The sequence below is a fragment of the Poecilia reticulata genome, linkage group LG9 (assembly GCF_000633615.1).
Source record: "Poecilia reticulata strain Guanapo linkage group LG9, Guppy_female_1.0+MT, whole genome shotgun sequence".
NCBI lineage: Eukaryota > Metazoa > Chordata > Actinopteri > Cyprinodontiformes > Poeciliidae > Poecilia > Poecilia reticulata.
In genome coordinates, this window is record NC_024339.1 from 689,084 (window position 1) to 710,536 (window position 21,453).

Below are 21,453 nucleotides of genomic sequence, written 5' to 3' on the forward strand. Positions count from 1 at the left end.
AGACTCTCTCATAGGGCTGGACAGATTAATAGTAAAAGTCTGTTGCTGTACACTGCTGATAAGCTGGCCAAAATAAGGATTCTATTTTTGGTCGTTACAGAGATAAGAAGACAGTTGGCATGGAAATGAAGGAGCATCACCCACCACTCTCCTACAAAGTTGGTGCTACGTAGAAGCTATAGTTGTGAAGCTACGAGTAGCATGTTCATAAAGCAGACAGTCCAACTGACTAGCTAATGTTAGCTTATTATACTTAAAATGTTAACTCTGTAAAGGGTATTCAAAACAGGAAAATATTCTGCAGAAAAATAACTGTTCATTTAAAGCCTGTCAGAGCAAAGAGAATTAAAAGAAGACTGAAGAGTTCTCCCCATCAGCAGCCATGAATGCTAAGGCTAGCTAGCATGGCAGCTGCTTCTCTGCCATTAGTGCACAAGGTTGCCTGAGAGTGCTGAAAGGAGGTGGAGGAACTCAATTTTATCAGATTAAAATTGTCTCATAATTTACTGGCACAATTTTGTTACAGTTACAGTTGTAATAAAATTGATGAGGGACTAGCAATATACCATGACATTATGCTCAAAAAGTTGATTTTACATAATACATCAACTTTAAGTATTTTAGATTCTTGCTGAAGTTCATAGCTCAAAATCAAATTTACTTTACTATAACAATTATACTGACTTGTTAATGTAAATTGTTATCACTAAAATTATTTTAAAAGAAGTCAGAAGACTTGATGTTTTTCTGCTTGAAATTAAATTAATTTGATTATGTTTAATATTTTTGTGCATTAACCATTTCCTGCCCGTGGATCTTGTATGAAGTCTATCCAAGACTGTCCAGATGAGATTTTGAAAGGCTCACTTATACCCAGAAAATATAAATGAGAAAAGTATCTGTAATGCACACTGAAACAGCAGCTTCCAAAGTCAATGATATCGAGGCTTTTTAACTCCTTACTGCTCCTTATATTTAAATTGTATACATGTTTTTTTAGCAACTGTCATCATGGTCAGGAATTTGACCTGTGAACCTTGTGTGTGTGGATGAAACAGTTGAGAAATCCAAAACACACAAGGAGAGATGCTGCTGTTTGCTTCTCAAGATTCCTGACATTTTGACTGCAGTAAAAAGTTTGACCATTCCACTCCCCTCCCCCTCCATAAAAGTTGATAAAGCTAAGGAAAGGGCGCAGTGTTTTAACAATAAACACATCAAAATGACATTATCTTTATTATTGAAATGAGCACCAGTAAGCCTTTCTTTCCATGGATGTGTATTCTTGAGAAAGACAGTCCACCAGAGGCATGCGGCTGAACCCAGAGCTAAGCCTGCCAGAGAAAAGAGGTTTTTATAGCAGGCTGAAGGGCTTGATGTACTAAAGCTAATTAGAAGGATGTGGAGGGGGTGAATTGAAGGTTTGTGGGGCATATCACATAAAGACCCTCCCAGATAATGCATGAGGACTAGAGGTCTTCTAAAGCCCTGAACAGATTACCATTTAAATGGTTGGAGGTTTAAGTTAAGGCTGTGATGGGAGTTCTACTGTACAGAGACAATGGGATGTCACACTGAGAGCCCATCCTGGGATTGGAATTTAACCATTTCTCTGATTAACCTCTTACAGAAAGAAGGTTAAGACCGTTTAAATGCAAGCTCTACAAGTCAGACACCGGATCTGTTCTTGACTCAGTCATATATGCTCTGCATGGAGATGTACTGCAACATGAAGCTCTGAACAAAGCTGGGGAAATGTGAGTAAATTATTCCCCTGCAGTGTTCCTTTGACTCAGATCTTGGAATGACACAAGACCAAATTCAACTATGATCCAGTCTCCAGTTAAATGTTGTTGTGGTAGCGTGCTTAAAGCGTTTCTGTTTTCCTGCATCCAAAACTGTAGCAACATCATCACAAAATAAAAATGGCAAGCACACCACTGTGTTAAGGAGAATCTCAGTACAATCATGTGAGTAATAAATTCACATCCACCTCATAGGCACCTTTGCTATAGATTAACAGCTACAGTAACATTTGTGACAGCATCCTGTTGGTATTAAAATGGAGTGCAGCAGAAAGAATGTCGTTGTGTCGATGTACAGGTTGAAATCTCATACAAATAAATTTACTGGCAAAAAAGGGCAATATATTAGTCTGGGAATGATAACACATCTAATCGCTGTGTGATCACCGTCTGCTGATGGAGATTTCTGCAGAGTATTTACTCTCCAACATCTACAGGCTCCTCCAGAAAAGCACATGCCATTTCTGGCGATTTCCTTGTGCCAAGTCTCAGCTAAAAAGTAGGATAAACTAAAGATTTGCATCAACATCCCTGCTACCAATGCAAGCAGGGTTGGTTCAGAGAGTAGGTGGTGGTAGTAAGTTGACTGAGGATAATGGCTATCAGGCTTTCTGAAACCTAAAACCCAGGGTATGCACATAGTTACCCCAGAACTTACTCAGGATTTTCACTTGTCCTGCTGTCTGAAACGAGGCCCTGCAGTTTATTAAATGGTGCTTATAATGACGCCACAATGTTTATATAGAGAACTAACTACGAGTGTAACCATAGCATGACTATTATCGTTTACATCCTTGAATTACACTGACTGCAGTACCTGTACTGAACACAACGCATCACTGCTGATAATATAACACAGCTACAAAAAGAGGTAACAGGATGTACACTCAAACAGAAACAAAATGGGACACATAAAGGCTGAATTCACATCAGCTCTCTTTAGTCCACTTTAATCCAATTTCAGTCCTTTTGCCTAGAAAGTCTAGTTCATTTGTGAAGGTGTAAATGTATAATTGAACTGATGTGGATCGAAAAAGTGAACTTTGGTCCGCCAATAAACTTGGGTCCCAGTTCGATTAAAGTGAACTCTGTCATGGTCCAAATGCACATGTGGATGCAAACAAACCGGAGGCTGTTCCAAAAGCAAGACTATAATGCAGGACATTCTGGGAAAATACAACCAAAATAAATATGTGAGTCTAGCGAGAGAAACGGCTGGTGGTCTTTTACCAAAGACGAAAGGGAAATCCTACAACTGCTAAAATCCAACACAACTACATTGCTGTATACACATTTGTGAAGAAGGAAGAAGGTTTTGCTGAACAGTATCATGGGAAAGCAAACTGTACCAACCGAAAATGGTTCCCACTTGAAATGAATCTAACACCCTTTGATACATTTTTGCTTGACTAAAATATGTGGTACTTTTTAAGTGCTAGTAATCAAAAGCAGCCCACTCATTGCAATTTTGGGATATCCAGTATAACACAACAATTTTCTGTTTTGTATTTTTTAAAACTTTGTCTTCCATATATGAGTGACAGAGGATTCTGTAGTGAGTTTAGAAACAGGTCAACAATGAAGAAAAAAAGCCCACCTTTTGTCTGCTCATAGTGTGTGCTCTTGCTCAGAAACACAATCCATTCTCACTGAACACCTTACGTGAAACTCCCAACTTCCTTCATCACTATGGCAATTAGCCTTCCTCACTCAGGCTTATTAGCCAGATGTATGACCTCCTCTTTCAAGTGCATGGCCACCATATAATCAGGCCGATTCACACCTTCACACATTTGATCTCAGTGCGTCACCTCCTATGACTCCTCCTCCTCCTGACTTTAGATGACACTTAAATATTCATGACATTAATGTTGAGATTTTACGATGAGCCTGGAGCTTCCTCGACTCCGTGGTGTTGGAGTTTCATGTTAGACATTTTCCCACGCCGCAAAAAAACTCAGTTTTAAAAAATGAGTTGAAATGAAAAAACACACCTGACAGGTTACATAATATAGTGTAAGTTATTGATAATCATAATGCATTTTACTTGAGGGCGCTTTTCTAAAACCCAAGCTCACCTTGCAGAAAAAAAAAAAAAGAATAATTATTATAAAAATTTAAAATTGCAGGTCTGTTAACATTACTTAACAGTTAAAATCTGTTTAACGCAAATAAGCCAGTTTCAGCAGATGTGTTTTGAACTGTGATTTACCTGCATTCCTAAAGACTGAAAGAAGTGAATTCCAGTCGAAAAGCAGAGCCACTGACAGTTCTGTTTACCATGGTAACATACATGTGGATGCTGCAATAGTAATAATAATAAACTGACAAAAGTAATAATAAATAAAAATGTACCAAAATTTAGTCAATGAAAATCAGACATTAGTAGCCACTGTGCTGTTCGGTGGCACAGTGAACATTGACCCCAGTAAACCGAGGAGAGAGTTGTCTTAGGATATTAGAAAGAAAATGATACACCACCATTGTAAAGGGTAAAGGCTATTAGACCATCTCCAACAGCTTGATGTTTCAGTGACCACAGCTACACATATTATTCAGGAGTTTAAGGCCAGTGGGACTGTAGCAAACCACTGAGGCCACAACAAGAAACCTGATGACAAACTAAAGAGAAGGATAATATGAATGGTAACCAAAGAGCCCAGCCTTCAAAGAAATAAAGGCGAACTCCAAGGTCAAAGTGTATCAGTGTCACATGGGACCATCCATCATTGTTTGACCCAAAAAGAACTTTATGAGAGACGACCAAAGAGGAAAGCAAAGGCATAATACAATGAGACTGGAATTTGCCACAATGCATAATGGCAAGCCACAAAGCATTCTGGGAGAATGTCCTTTGGACAATTGAAGCAAAACTGAAGCTTTTTTGCATGGCACATCAGCTCTGTGTTCACAGACACAATAATAATGCATAGCAAGAAAAGAACACTGTCCCCACTGCGAAGCATGGAGGGGGCTCAGTTGTGCTCTGGGAGGCAGAGCATAACTGTGTGCTCTGAATATGTGCAGCAGGCGATGAATGTGTGCAGCAGGCGATGAAATCTCAAGACTATCAAGGCATTCTGCAGAAAAATGTGCTGCCTAGAATCAGAAAGCTTGGTATCAGTTGCAGGTCACGGGTCTCGACCCAGAACACAACTAAAAAACCAAAGAATGGCTAAGAGAAAAACATTGGACTATTCTGAACAGGCCTGCCCTGCCATCAGTCCTGATCTAAATCCTGTTGAACATCTGTGGAAGGAGCTGAAACATCTGGAGAAGGCACCCTTCAACTGGAGACACCTGGAGCAGCTTGACCATGAGGARTGGACCAGAACACCTGTGGACAGGTGAAGAAATCTCTCTGACAGAATTTGTCCGATTGCCTCAAAAGGCTGAGCATATTAAGTTACAAGTACCATCATTTTTGTCCAGGTCTGCTTGCATTCAGGGGTTTTTCTTTTAAACTCTGTTGAATTAACAGAGGGGTACCAAAAGCTTTGTTCTAGTTACTGAGGAAAATCAGTGAAGCTGTTGAAGAACTGGGGTAATGTGTCCTATTGAAGTTCTGACCCGAGCTGCAGAGTTCTGAAGGAGTTGTTTGTGCAGAGACTTTCTAGGGAAACCAAAAAGAGAACTTTGCAATTATCAGTCCAAAAGGCAGCAGTAGGGACAAAGTCTGTTAGTGCTTCATAACCAAAAGTATGCTGAGTGGGTGATGTAATTAATATGATATTACCATTAAGTTTGACATACAGACTCTTTACTTGGAGTTATCAATTTATTTTAATTGTATTTTTATTGTCCCATAAAACTTTAGGGAACATTTTTGGATTCTAATAGAGTGATCACAAATCTGGGTTGAATAGCCTCATCCTTCATTTTCAGTCTAATACCAGGACTGCAAAGGAGCAAAAAGAATAAATGCTTAATATTTATTCATTTAAGACATGAAAATTTGATTTATTAATCTAAAATAGTCTAGATCTCTAAACCTTTTTGTGCCTAATATTTATAGTGTTGAACTCAACTGACAGCTGTGAATTGACAGCAGGAAGAAGCTGTTTTAGGACACATTCTTATCAAGTCCTTGTCAAACATTTAATAACAGTTTCAATGAAAATGAATGGCCTAAAAAGTTGTGTCTGAAGGTAATCTTTAACAAAAACATCAGAGAAGCAAGAAAAATGTCAAATTGAAGAATATTTTCTTAAGCACAAAACTTTCCTAAAACAAGTTGACTATATCAGTTTGTGAATAATAATGTATGTCTTTGTTAAAATAATATCCATCAATGGATTAAAAGAAGGCCTTATATGTGCAGCTTGTATTCAATATAGCTACAGTTCTGAAAATGCTTTGCATCATTTACTGCCTATCGTTCTTTCTTTACACACCACTTGTGTACTTAGTAAGGAAAGGACAGTAAATACAAATTCTGGTTGGGTATTTTAAACATTTAGTCCAGAAACATAACAATACCTAACAGGTCACAGTCAAACAATATTTGATTATGTCTAAAACTGAAAAAATGCAACAAATCAACCCTATGTAAAACAGAACTGAATAACATCTCCTAATGGTAAAATAAATCACCAAATGTTGAACACTCAACTTCCTGACATTGTTTGAACCAAAGTTGGTTCTTATAAGTTACTTATAACTTATAAGAGTTACAATGTCCATTGGAGTGTTTTACATTTATTACAGGACCCAAAGATTTAGTGAACATCTTACCTTATCATTTATTAACTCTATACTGCTTCTTAAGATAACAGAAACTCCCCAATTTATTTCACACTGCTGAATAAAAACAAGCAGATGATGTTAAAAAAAAAGAACACGTTTGGATCAACACAAGGCCTTAAGAATTTTAGGGGGTTTATCAATTYAGTCATTATTARGCAGTAAAGGTATTGGACTGTTAATGATTCGTATGTTGGATATTTCTCAACAGCAAGGAGCTCATTTATTGAACTTCCACAGATTAATTTCCATTTTCCATTAGAAGAAAACAATTTTCCATTCTAAAGCAGAACACTTCTAACTGTGTAAGGTATTGGCATAGTTTCTATTCATGGGCCAAGGACACAATTGTTAATGTAATGTGGAGAGAACTTTACTCTTCCCAAGATTTGGGACCAAGTTCCAATATACAGTTCAAAGAACTGACCGTCCAATGCTGAGTTCACCTTCTTACATTTCAGGAACTGTTTTCAAAACATCTATCTATAGCATTGTTTCTCAACCCTGGTCCTCACCGCCCCCCTTCCCTGCATGTTTTAGGTATTTCCCTTCTGTCACACACCTGAATTGTATCTCTGGGTGATTAACAGGCTTCTGCAGTAGTTGATGGTCATGCAATCATTTGAATCAGCTGTTCTGGAATAGAGGCACATCTAAAACATGCAGAGCAGGGGGGCAGTGAGGACCAGGGTTGAGAAACACTGATCTATAGCATTACTGAAATGAAGATGTGTTAACTAATAGTAATGTATATAAAAAGAGAAGAAGTGATGTCCGATGTATGTGGAAGAGCCCTCAATAAAGAACAGGCTTTAATGATTCATTGATTCAAAGAAAACGATTTTGAGAGGCGACATGTTCAACATCTCTGTGTGTTTTCACAAGAGAATGTCGACCTGGATCAGCCTATTTCTTTTAGGCTGCCAAAGGCAGCTTATTCAATGACAGACAGAGGCTGAAAAATCCAAGAAATAAAACTAAAGGAATTTGCTGTACTTCCTTTAGTTGAGCCTTCCTATTATCTGCTGAGGTCAGCCCTGGGTCAGTTTGCTTCTGTGCCATATTCACAAGACGTCACCAAGGTGGGAACAAACATACATCCTGTGGTAGTAGAGCTGAGCGGCACGACCCAAATTTGATGTTACTGTATTTTCAACAATTATCATGGTATTTTTCTTTTCATGCATACCTGTGTGTTTTAACCACATTTTCTACTGACTGAGAAGAAAACTACTGCAGTGAAGTGGCTAGTACGCTCTCACACTTATACCAAAATTATTACAGGCATTCATCTGCAGGGATCGATATTGACCCGGAATATTTGTGACCTGTTATTACATGGGAACTATCCAGCATTTTGACCATATCTCTAAAACATTATTTTTCCATGGCACTTAACATCACTAAAAAACATTGTCTTTAGCAATGTGAAAACTGATGGCATTTCTGATTTCAAACCAACTCTTCCTAGTTTTGGCATAGTGAGTATCACTTGCCCAATACGTCTAGAAGTGAGGTTTGGGTTGAGTGTTCTCCTGAAACTTTTCCAGGTTTGTGGATGCTTGAGTGCTGCTTTTCATTAAAAAAAATATTTATAGTCCAGGACATGCTTGTGGCTGAAATGGTGTTGCAAAATGATAGCGTTATTGCCAGTGAGAACAAGTTTAGCATTTGCAAATTACTGTTGTTTGATTGACATGCAAGCTTTTAGAGCCAAAGTACTTCAACGTGACAGAAATCACACAGGTCCTTATCTAATACACAATAAAACAAACAATAAAACAATGTGCAGAAAATTTAAATCATAAAAATAAAAATAAATGAAGTAGTGTACAGCCCACCTCTATGTTGAAGACGTATTTTTGAAACCCTACAATTCTGGCAAAACAGAAGGAGTGAAATTTCCAACACCTGCTAACATCTATGTCTTGGTTTGTCTCAACCTCAACAAACAGCCAAACAGGCCCATGCAGAAAATAGCTTCTTTCTTTAAAAGCTTGTTGCAGCTTATTTTCTTCCTCTGGCTGCATTTTGAACAGCTAGTCACTGCTGACCTTTCAAGATAAAAGTTGACCAATTTCTGTTATTACTGGACTTCTCAGTGCACTTCTAGTTTAACACTACAAATATAAGGTGACTCAGGATAAGCGATGTCAATTTTGACATATTAACAAAGATTTTTAAGCATGATGACTGGACGTGTGGCATCAGTACATGTAAAGAAAGCACAGATCATTTCATAAGATTGTTCTTACAATTGTAAAATGATCCAAATTTTGGGGCGATTTTGGGTCATTGAACAGTTGAACATTAGGACTACATGTATACAGCCAAATGCAAAAAAAAAAAAAAAAAAAAAACACCACCAGAGCTGAGAACTCTTTGCTCACTGCAGTTTATCTTTCCCAGAAAGCCTCTTTAAGTGTGGAAACATAGAGGGTGTGAATCTGTCACAAGGTCATGAAGGAGACGCAATGACGAATTCCCTTAAGGTGATGATAAGCAGTCATAAAAGCACTGCTTCATCTTGAACTCCACCCTCTCCTCTTTTCCTTTTAGTGTTGGTGCAAGAACCCCCGATACTATGTGACATGCACACAAAGTCACCCCACACCCCCTCCATGCTCATTAAAGCCTGCATTGTTTTGTCAGAGGTCAGTGTGGGTTTCATTCCCAACTTTTAACACACGCCAGTAGATGAGAGTTGACTAGAAGTCCCAGTCAGTGACAAAGACAAACAGCACTCCCGATTCTCCTGCGCACCACCATCAGCTCTAAGCAGAAGGCCGCTGGATCACAAGATATGAAATGCAAAACGGTGTGATTTTTATCACACATGGAATCTCATAAGATTGAAGAACTTCTAAAAACACAGAAAATGCTTAGCTTGTCATGCTGAGGACTGATGGATTGTGGTTAATTCTTCCCATTGTCTAAACCATGCATGCACAAAGGCTGAAGTTAGTGCAAAGGAGCCTTTTGAGCCAGCGACAGAGCAGTCCTGCCACTAAAGTGTTATTCTTTTTCAGGTTTTGTCTCGGGCTTTCCATAACAATCATGCCCAGCTGAGACAGGGAGCGGGGGTTGCAGGAATCTGCTGTACTTTTCCGCTGCAGGCTCCCTCCTTCTGTCCCTCCCTCTCTCCCTTCTTCCTCCTCTCCTCAGTTTCTTATTCCTGTTAGTCCTCTTTATATCTCTTCTTCTCTGAAACTCATCTCCCCTACGTGGGGGTTAAGGAAGACAAAGCATACACATGCACACACAAACCTACCCCAAATCTACCTACAGGAAGATTCAGCAACACACTCAGACATTGTAGGCATGTGTAAACCCTGTGGGATCTGTGGGATGGGGATCTAGCATTCCTAGCAGCCCTTACTGTGATGTTAATCTTCAAAGTTGCAAGCATGCAGTTAGTTGTAGGTAGGGCTGTTCCACCAAACAGTAGTGACCTGTTGGTTTCATAACGTACACACCTAGCCTACAGGCTAAATCATTAAGACGGAGTGACACTGTCCAAACATACAAAGCACTGTTAAGCTAATGCTTGTCACATGTGTGACTGCATTTTTAAGCAACAAAGGACAGGCTGTGAACTCAGCAGGGGCTGGTTAGTCAAATCAAAGTTTTAAAAACTGACTTTTAAAACAATTGCTGTTTAAAGTCTCTTTAATAGGTTGCCAGAGAAAGTGCTGGAGTGAGTGGAGTTTTCTCCAGCTGTGTAGGGTGCAAAGGAACATTACTCCTCCCCCACCTGTTGCTACACATTGCTGGTCAACTTACTGAAAGTAGTGTTCTATAGATTTTTCCTGCATTAAAGATAACATTGGAATTATATCTGGATTGTTTTTGAATGTAGACACAAAGAGAACTACCCATTATTATTACCCTCACGTGAGTTTAGGACTACAGTTAACAAGTTGAGGGCAGCGGGGATGTTTAACATCCATGTTTGGGTAGACCCGCTACCATGTTTGGGTAGACCCGCTACCCAAACATGCTATAAATACTTGTGGGGCTTCATTAACAGCAGTTTGGTGTATCAATAGGTTAATGATGATACAAAGTGAAATAAGTAGTAAAATCAACTACTAGCATGTGTTTTTTTTCTATTATTTTTTGCTTAAGATCATGTATCACAATCAACATAATAAATTAATGATGCAGATAACATTATTAGAATTGTAATGTATCTCCAAATATTTTACTAACAGTAGGAATAATTCATATTTCTGTTGCAAATAAATGTATAACTTGACCTAAGGTTAAGTTTAGTTATTTTGTCTAAACACAATGATGCAAATCGATTACTTGGTTTTCTTTGAAAGAAGCTTTTTAAAGCATCTTAAACTACTTTGAATAATTATCTGAGCAAATTGTGCTGTTTGATAACTAGGATCAATTGGAATGTATGTTTGATTGATTTGAAATAATATTTTGTAAAGTGCCTGGAGAGAAAATGTGTTGTGAATTGGCGTTATAGAAATAAACTGAATTGAATTGACATATTTACTGTGCTGCTACACTTCCGTTACTGTCCTGATGATTACTTTAAATAATCATTTCAAGTTTGGTTTAAAGGTTAACAAAAAAGGAAGTTTCACAGAGGACTTGTAATCAAAGCTTTTGCAATTTCAGTTTTTAAAAAGCTGTGTGACAGATTATTGGGTGTCAGTAGCAGTACTGATGTTTAAAACCATCTGTACAGCTTGAGATGGAGCGGTGCATCTGTACCAGGCTTAAACAAGAACGGAAATAAAGACTAATTTAAATATCTGGTTTGAATTTGGTTTTAACTTCTCTTTTAGCATGGGTGCTCAGATTTAAACTCCATTTAGGCACAGATCAAAGTTTTCCAGGTGTTTTTTTTAGTTCTTTATGTGTGAAGTTTTACAGCCCATGTTCTGCCATACAAAAACTAACATACAATAAAGTTGTGTCAAACAGCTTGACTTGTGCATTTAAATGTCCGTCTCACACAAAAAGGTTCATTCAAACAAATATGGAAGAATGATTATTGAAAAGCTGCAGAATTTAACTTCAGCTTATCATGAGATGTAAACTAAATGTTTATGTTGTAAAAAACAAGGACGAAGATAAAAGCAAAATTTCTAATGCATCAAATAGTTCAGTCCCCTGACCGCATGTGTGCATGTTTGTGCTGGGGGAAGGGTGCAGTTGAAATAACACACCCTTGAAAGACAAAGATCTGCAACATGATGGACCTGATAGGTTGGTTTGACATGGCCGGGCCAGCTGAGATGGATATGTTTCAGTGAAATTAGGAGAAAAGCAGCAGCAGCAACAAGCGCACCAGCAATGACTAACCTCAGTCACTGACTATTTATAGGCAGAGTCACAGCAGTCCCTGACCTCCCCCCACTGCCACAATTGATCTTCACACATTGATCCTTCCCCCAATATACATCCATGCCAACATCCTCCCATGCTTCACTTCTTTGCCTCTTCTTTTTCCCCTCTCAAATGTTTGGTCTCCTCCTTCCAACACATACTGCTGTGTGAAAACAGAAGGTGTTCATGCCGAGGTGTACCAGTAATAGTATGGAGTTAACACTACTTCAGCTGGAACACAAACAAACAAGAATGCAGGCTGAAGGATTAACATGAGGGGGAGGGGATGAATACAGTAAAAGGGTCTTTCCACATGCTTGTTCTCCAAAGGGAAACATGAGAAACAACCAGGAACTGTGTTTATTTACTGACTTTAAATGTCAGAATGTACTTCAAAAAATAAAAAAAAGAAATATAGCAAAAGAAATCCATAAGCAGTCCACAYCATTACTGTGATTCTCTTTCCTCTATCATGTGGGGTAAATCAAAAGAGAAWGGACTTATCACGCACCAAATTCCTGCAATACAAGTAAAAAGAAAGAGGGAGGGGCAGTTTGGTGGGAGGGACAATAATGCAAAATCTGCCAAATAAATATGTTAATATTTCCTCAGATGAAAGCAATCAAGCTACTTGGTGTGGAAACATCAATCCAAGGTAACAAAGCACAAAAGGTGATGAAGAAATCTTTGAAACACAAAGGAATAACAACCGAGTCAGCAGTTTGTGCCTTCTGGTTCTGAACCAACATTGCTGACTAGGGCCCAACGAACAGCCACACAACAACATGGACTCATGCAATGGAAACATTTACAGAACATTGATCTCTATGATGAAATGGGATTTTTCTCAAGTCATTATTGCACAATAAAAATCATTAACTATTCACAGCATACATCAAAAAGCAGAGATGGAATCAAACCACACACACTGTTTATATAAAACATGTGAAACCTGTTTAATGTTTTTTGATCAAATACAGTTTTAGGGGCAAATAACATGTTTAATCAATTTCCTGTATAACAGGGGATTTAAACGACACTACAGTGAGTAGGAGCAATGAAAGTCATAAATAATGACAGAAACAGAGACAAGTCTCCTCCACCAACTGAGGCTGAGTGCACAAAACATAAACTGGTCTACAACTGGAGCAAAATTATGTTTGACAAACCCCAAAGTCCCCCATTTATATCTACTTATGGCCCATTAAAAGAAAGTAGCAGCCACCCTTACCTTCCCATGTATCCATTTCATGCTTCTCCCAATCCGCCTGGACCCCATTCAAGCATGAACCTGGCTAAAGAAAACCAGGCCTCGTGTCCTCATGTCTCTCTTTTTATCCGTGTCTTCTCCTTTCCTCCCTGCTCTCCCTCTGAGCAACCTCTTCCCACGGCAGCCTGCACCTCTCTGGCCACCGCCAGAGCCCAGCAACACCACTGGTCACTTTACTGCTTGGTCACATGACCAAGAGAGTTCAAGCCCCTGAGGTCACCACTTGGCTCGAGGTCCAATGACAGCTAAGGTTATCTGAGTGGAACTGATAGCCCTATTTTCTCTGACGTTCAACAATGCCTCCCCGCCCCTCACCCAAATTAGCCTCCCCTTCAACCATGCCTCTGGCACTTCTAAGGAGGACCAAAGTGCATACTCAAGCATAAACACAGGTCCAAGCTGACAAAACACACAGATATTAAGCCATTGAGGCACTTAGTTGAACAGGAGGAGGTTAAATCTGTACTTTGCAGTATGCTTCCTTACAGACTGATCACTCTGGAAAAGCAAAAATAGGCTGAGGGTGTAAGCTGAACACAAAGGAGGTGCTCTGCTAGGATCCACCACCTGTTCCCACTGCTTCATTTAAATTAGGGCTGTAGTCTTTATGAATATGCATCTAACAAAGAGTTTCTTTAGAACACAGTTACAGGAGAATGCTGTTCAAAGTTAAGATATAGTTATAGGTTAATTAAGCCATTTTACTGGAGCTCTACTCTTCTGCAAGTGTATAGGCAACAAAGAGACATTGTATTGATGGAGGTTGTGTCCAACTCTACTACAGCAGAGGGCATAATGTCCTCTTTCAGACTGTTAGAACTGGGCTGGTTTGTAATGTCACAGACAAACAATGTATAGATAATTCATCTGGCAGCTGAGTTGAAGTTTGATCCTTTTACAGAAGAAAGTGATTGCCACTTTTACCTAGCGGTCTCCAGTTTTCACAGATGCTCCTCTACATTTACCAGCTACTTAGTTGTGCTGCTCCATATATTCCTTCTGTAATGATCACAGTAGGGATTGTACTTAGTGCTACTTTCACATTGACAGTGAAAACGGCAATAGGGATTCGTCCTACAACTGATGGATCGCTGGTAGATTCCCATTCCGCCCCCCCTCATCGTTTGTGTCATTTGTGAAGTGTCTTTCCAGAGACACTTCACTGCATGTTTCACTGCAGCTGATTTAATTTGATGGCTGATTAACAGGTGTTTACTGAACTGCAATAATATGAATGTGGTGTATTGAAGCAAAGAAACATCTAAAACATATTTGACAGTGTGCCCTGAGGACAGGGTTGGGAAAGGCTGATCCAGTAAAGTCTCTGAAGGTTCTTCACTCACGTTTGCTAGCTGGTGTCAGATTTGACAGGTAGTATCTCTACCTGTCAACTGACCTAAGGTATCTCTTAGGTCAGTTCTTCTCACAATCAGTTCTTGCATCGTTGGAGCTTGGTGCCCGATCTTAGGGAGGGTGGATGTTGATGTTAATCCAACATTGTGTCCTGGCTTCCAGTGTTCATGATTTGTATTGCCTGGATCTCTAGTTGTGAAAGGAACACTGAGCTACTAGATGTTTTTCTGTTAGGATATACTGTGAGTCTCAATGCACCCATGTTTCTCAGTCTCCATGTAACTACACTTCCTAAGGTTACTTGAGTAGTAGCATTTCAACAGTTCCTTATCCTCTGGAACAACAATAGACAATAGCATTGTCTATTGTTGCAATGCTCCAGTAGCCCATTTGTCATCACAGTGCCCTGGTTCCTCAAAAGTTAGCTCAAACATCACCAGGTCAAACAAGGTTTGTGTTGACACTTCGCATTCATGGTCTTGCCTAAGGACCAACACTGGATGATCTTAGAAGCCTAGTATATATCCCATGATAAGTTTGATCGTTTACTAAATGTGAGCAGTGGGTCTGTGACTTGGATGATCTCTATTAGCAGTACAAGCCAATAATATTATGTATATCTGCACTTTAGGCAACATCTAGTCAGCTGTTGTACCAGGAGTGTGGGGAAGACTTAATGTAGTCAAACCCAACAGAGGAGCATGTCACTGATTTCTTATTGCAACTATAATATACAACTGGAAGCCATACTGGAGTTAGAGGTTGGGGCTGGTCAGTATTCTAGTTAACTTTACATGAGGTGCACAAGTGAAGCAAATAAAGTCAATTACATTATTTACATTATTCTGTCTGCTTCTCATCTCGGCTGGATAAAAACAAAGATTTTTTCACAGTGAGATGATTAAAACATTGGTAACACTGCTTGGAAACAGAAGCAGGCTGAATTATATCTGCAACTAATAAACAGTTGAGTCTGACTTTTTACTCCAAAACTTTATTCTACTACAAAAAGTATAATAAAAGTATAAACATTCTCAATGACTTGTTTTTTAACACAGAAATGATTTTGTATAGCTTAGAACAGCAACATTAAGATTATGACTTTAAAAAGCAAAGTATTGTTAAAATTGATTAACTCAGCAACAAGGAAGAAATTAAAAAGTTTGAGATGTTTAAAAGGTGTCATAGTGATTTAGCCCAGCTCCTGGTGTTCTTTTAGTCTGCTGTAAACTGAATCTTAACATCCAGTGGGTTCCCCAATGCTCTGGGTAGGGGATCAAAGCATTCAGTGTTACACCAGGGAGCCACACCCTGAACTCAAATGTTCGACATCACTCTTCCCACACCCGCAGCTTCTTTTCTACCTGACCCTGACCACACTGGAATAGCCTGTCCCAGTCACCCAACCAGCTTTCTGGTCCACCCTCTGTATTGCTCCACCCAACTTAATACCACTTGTTCACTCTCCCAGCAGCAGCTTGCCAACACACACGCATGCACACACACACGCACGCACACACACACACACAGGCCCTACCCCCAATGCAAATGCTAATGACCGTGGCCGCACTAAGTCACATTTAAGAAGCTTTCACATTCAGAGTTGTCACAGATGAATGACTTGCACGAAACCATAGGCTATATGCTCACATTATACAGGGTGATATGTTCACCACCTTGCATTTTATCCTTCTACTAGTCAGGCAGGCTAGTAGAAGCCTAAAATGCAGATACATTAATACTACGGGAGACGATGATCTGTGTCACAGCATGTGTATAAGGCCTGTTAGTAGGACCTGGTTAGGATGCTGGCGCTGCATATCTCTTAATGTGTAAATTTTCTCTTTGCTGTAAACAATAAACAATTCAGGAATGGCTAGTAAATACTTACTTCATGTCACGCATGCATAAATACATGCAGATTTCTGCAGATATTCTTTGTGCTTAAAATAAATGCTAGACTGCCTTAATTGACCAAACTCCAAATAAAGAGCTTTTTTAAAGGTTCTGTAGAGATAAAGAACCAACAGTTACCGACCATTTTAAGGAATGCAGATTATAAAATATTGTTGGCATTCTGTCTCTTTCTTTCATAGTAATTCTGTATTTTTTAAGAGTATTATTTGCCACATGTCACTTTACCTTTTTTTCATTCCATGACACAAAGATGAATGACACAATCAGCCATATTGAAGTCAGAGTTTTATCTGTGGTTTTTAGCTACCTCAGGCTTAGCATGCAGCTGGCGGGGTCCTTATGTCTCCACATCCTGCTGGTCAACTCCTCTATTATTTACATTGCTAAAAGGCTTCTCTGCCTACAGCAGGTGGAGGAAACATGTTTTCCCAGAGTTTTTAGCCTGTAAGTTTGGGACATAAGAAATGAAGGTTCCTTTGTTTTTCCATGCAACTATCAGTATCAACAATAACCTAACTTGTTCATCTGATATTTAATTCTAAACTACATTGTTGCAATGAAATTTCATCATATTTTTAAATGTAAATATAGGGTACACATGCTGACCCTGTATGTAAAATTTTGTGTTCTGCTTTACTACTTTTCCATCTCCTTCAGAAGTGCTGAAATGTCATTTTAAGAACAGTCAGTTATCTACCAAAATTCTTAGTTGACTTGATGTCAGCCTAAAAGCGCTGTTCTGTTGCTCACAGAATTTCCTTCAATAGTTGAGTAACAAAGAGCATTTCTTGTGTTTAAGCTACCCTCCCCCTCCAACACACTGTCACAGACCTCTTCATTCTACAGACAAAGAGCTTCAAGATAAACAGGAGTGAGCCACACTGTTCCTCCCCCAAAATACAGTCATGATGAAAACAATGAGCCATCTTTTAATGTAATTGACATAAGACATGATGCCAACCATCTGTCCCTCAAAATATCTTAAGATTCAGAATGAAGAGGAACTAAAACTTTATATCGACAAAAACTCTTTACAATGTTTCAGTACATTCACTTTCATGCAACATGTTAAAGATCTTAACGCCTCAATCAGGACGAGATCTGGACTTTGGCTGGTCCAATGCAACACCCCGATGAACCGTTTTCTTCTTAATCAAATTCTGCTGCAGATGTACTGCTCTGTTAGGAACATCAGCCAGCCAGCTGCTGGGACAGATGGCGTCAGGTTTGGCCCAAATCATTAGCCCTCCACCACCATGCCTAGCAGTTTCTATGAACTATTTGCTTTGATGTATTTTATGATTTCTGCCAAACTTGGTTTTTCAAATTCTGGGCAAACTTCCTGTTTATGTTAAGTTTTTTCTAAGGATACAGTTCTAAAAAAATATGCTCTCTCTTCTGTCATACAATTCATTATGCTAAGCTAAATCTGTCGATCCTGAAATGTACCTCCTGGGTTACTTGCAGTTTTTATCTGACCCATAACCTTCGGAAGAACTTGCTCATACTTTTACCTGCTTAGAAAATGACCAACATTAGATTGTAACCCTTTTCAAACATGCTATACAAGAATTATAATGGACGCCTTTCCACTTTAACAGTGTGGGCACTACGGTCCAAACCTTCAAAGTGGTAGGACATCTGTTTTTATAGAAGTGGTCAAGCTTGTAAATAATTAGGTAATCAACATATTTCATAAGCAGCACCTCACTGTTTATCTACATAAGAATGTCTGAAGGCAAATGGGACTGTGCAGCTTGAATCTTTTAAATAATATTTAATTCCAACTGAATTAAATGTCACTGTGTTGTCAAATAAACAGTGAAATTATATACTGTGGAATTCCCGCCAAAATAGAGTCCTACAAATACACAGGCAGAGCTTATCGCATAAACTTTTTGCGAAAATCTTAGAACTGAGTCAAGTTATTTAGCATATCTAACTCAAACTGAATTTAAATGAACAATCATCAAAAATAGTCAAAGAATCCATCTCTTAGTAAACTGAGTAGTCAACAGCATGGCAGTTCCATAATTGGCTCCAATATAATCGGTTGGGGTCAAACAATGATTTCAGATAAACAATAAAAAAAAAATGTTATATTTTCTTTTTATAGCTTCTGCAAAAGGGTTTTGTTTTTTTCTTATGCTTAAATCTGCCGATTTGGCTGAAGGGCCTCACTGTTTAGACTAAGCTCTGACTCTGATGACAGGTCACACACAGGATTTGATCACTTTCAAGAGATTGTGGGCAGTAAAGTTAAAAACAATATATTATCTACTTTTTGGTACATTGTTGCAATATTTAGCACTCCAATTCATTCTACAACAATCATGACCTCAGTAAACAGCAGGTCCATGTAACTGCTCATCACCATAACCATTCAGGATCCTTTTCTCCACAGTTAGTTGTATGCTTCAGGAGCTTACAGCTGACCTCAGTGTGCCCAGCTTGGGTCCACTCCAGCAGATTAGGTTTACAATCATCCTCGTTACATTTCCCAGATGCATTTGCTTCTCTGAGGTCTGGTGACCAGAAGATCAATGCAGCTGCTTTCCTTCCTGAACTTCCATAGGGCAAATAAAATTGGGTTGACCTGGCCACAGTTAATGACCTCAGAGAAAGTCCCTCTCTGAGGATCTTTATATTTTCAAACTTGGTGGGAGACGAATAAATGTTTTAATCGAGTTAATTGCAGAGTACTTAATCAAATTTAATTGCACATTAATCAAAATATATCACTATGTCAATCACTGCGCTGAATTATTGTACAGAGGTGTTAACTGTCTTCAGTGGCGCAAAAAGTGGGTATGCAACGCATAGGGGCGCAGCACCAGAGAGGGCGCCAAAACCCCGTCTGGAGGGGGCGGTGCGCCGATTATGTTTTCCCATACACTTCAGCGCGCCCTACTCTCCTTCACCTCGCGCGCACATAAAGAGGTAAATGTAGCGAGTTTTACCCTTCACGTATCGTTGCCTGGGGGGGGCGATCTATGTTTTCGTATCCACCTGAATAATGTGTAGTTGCGCCACTGACTGTCTTGTTGAACATGCGGCTACTCTGTGAAAGTAAGCAATAAAGTGATGAATTGGAACAATCCAATTCTTCTGAACATCGACTATGTATGATAGGACTGAAGCTTGAAGAACATTTTAAGTCAGTTCATCTGTTTTTCTGCATCAGATTGTATAGACAGATATTAAACCTCATAAGTGTGTTGGTATCGAAAGTGAAACAAATGGATGGGTGCATCCTTACCCATTACCATCAGTTGCAGATCCAGTATTAATGCCACTCTGGTTAAGCGCTTCCTTCTGCCACCCTGCAGCCAATCAAAATGCATGAAATCATCTAAATTCTGGGGTGATTCTGGGCCATTTTTAACAACTGGCAGGTGGTTCCCACTTCCTATTTAAAAGGTCTGCGATGGACTGGCGAACTGTCCAGGGTGAACCCTCTCGCCCGAAGCGTCTCGCTGGAGAAAGGCACCACCCTGACCTCACTAGGGACAAGGGTGTAAGAATATGGATGGATGGATAAAAGGTAAATACAAAATGTGAAAACAACATTAAAGGGCATGTGTGATTTCCTATTATTGAGGATGTATTAAACATGAAGATTCAATGCTGTACAGTCACAATCATAGTAAAAGTTGTAAAAAAGACATTGGGTGCATATTATAATGCTGCCATAGGCCCAGTTCTACAAGTACCGAATAACAATTATGTTACTTATGCATCTGTAAACAGTCAGACCCTATGAAGGCAGACATGTCTGTTCTTTAGAATATAGACTGAATGCTGTGAGGTATAAGTTGTACACAAAGATCAGCGTTAGTGGTTGCAGGAACAGACATGGAGACCGACAGACAGAACAGAAACTTGGAAAACATTCCTACAATCTTAGGCAGAAAATAAAGGAGGGGACAATGGAGCCCCTCCTCTTCTCAGTCTTGTGATTACCTTTGACCTTCGAAATTACCCAACATGTCCAAAGCTGGGTTGCTTCAAAACCAGTCTATGCCTATGTCAAATTTGTAATAGTACTGTTTACTTAAAACAACAGGGGTGGTCTGATTGAGTAAAGGTACAGCAAAATAAGAATAAATAAAATGCATCTTATTTAAGATGTATTCAGAGTAATTTACATAGCTGGCAGACGGAGTTGGTTCTGCTCTGTCCAAAAAGCATTGGAAAATAGAGAAAATTTTATTCTCTAACTAGCCCAACAAATGAAAGTACAAACCCAAAATAACACATGTCTCTTCTACTGTCCAGTGTCCTGGGTGGATATGGAAAGTCAGAAAAACATCTTCTGTCTGTAAACGGCTCAAAGGTCTTTTTTCTACAAGTAGGGTGCATCTTGAATCGCTGACAGACGGGCAATCAACAAGCTGGAAGACGGCAAAGCAGCAAGTGTGGCCAGACAGAATCCATAGCTCAATAAAGAGCACATGACAACCGACTGGGAATTTGCAAGAAGGGCTCCGAGTGGCTCTCAGACTGACAGACGCCTGTGATCTGATGAAGCAAAACTGAAACTGTCTGAGCAGGGTTTCCAAAAGCGCACGGGAAGGAAACTAAGCCCATAGCATCACCTGATCTGAAGCACAGGAATATGCTGCAGCTCTTCTACAAGTGCGTTATGGAGAGTGACTGTTGGATCAGCGAATCAGAGCCTTAAAACATATCAGCAAGTGCAAAGCAAAGTGAGCCTTCAATCAACTAAAGAACACGTCCAGGATTAAAGGACTAATGTCCCAGCAACAACTAGAGAGACTCATCCATCCATTTATCTTTAGAAGCATTGATTACTGCAACAGCGTCTTCACATGTCTGTCTAACAAAATCCTCCAGTTGTAGCTGATCCAGAACGCTGCTGCTGGAGTTCTCTCTAAAACCAGGAAGATAGAGCACATCACCCCAGATCTATAATCCCTCCACTGAGAGAATAGACTTTAAAATAGTGTTGTTAGTTTATAAATCACTGAATGGCTTAGCACCACAAGACAT

The 21,453-nt window shown here is 39.3% G+C and overlaps 1 protein-coding gene across 2 annotated transcripts in view; it reads right to left on the reverse strand.

The window, feature by feature from the left end:
* nr6a1a (nuclear receptor subfamily 6, group A, member 1a) overlaps window positions 1-21,453 on the reverse strand; it is a 125,914-nt gene that overhangs the window by 16,517 nt on the left and 87,944 nt on the right. The window contains exon 1 of one of the 2 annotated variants that reach the window (XM_008417363.2): window positions 13,132-13,295. The exons of the other annotated variant lie outside the window; for it this stretch is intronic. Coding sequence (XP_008415585.1) covers window positions 13,132-13,147 — 16 coding nt within the window. The 5' untranslated portion in view covers window positions 13,148-13,295. Of the gene's footprint in view, window positions 1-13,131; window positions 13,296-21,453 lie in introns of those variants that run through there. 2 annotated transcript variants of the gene reach the window in all.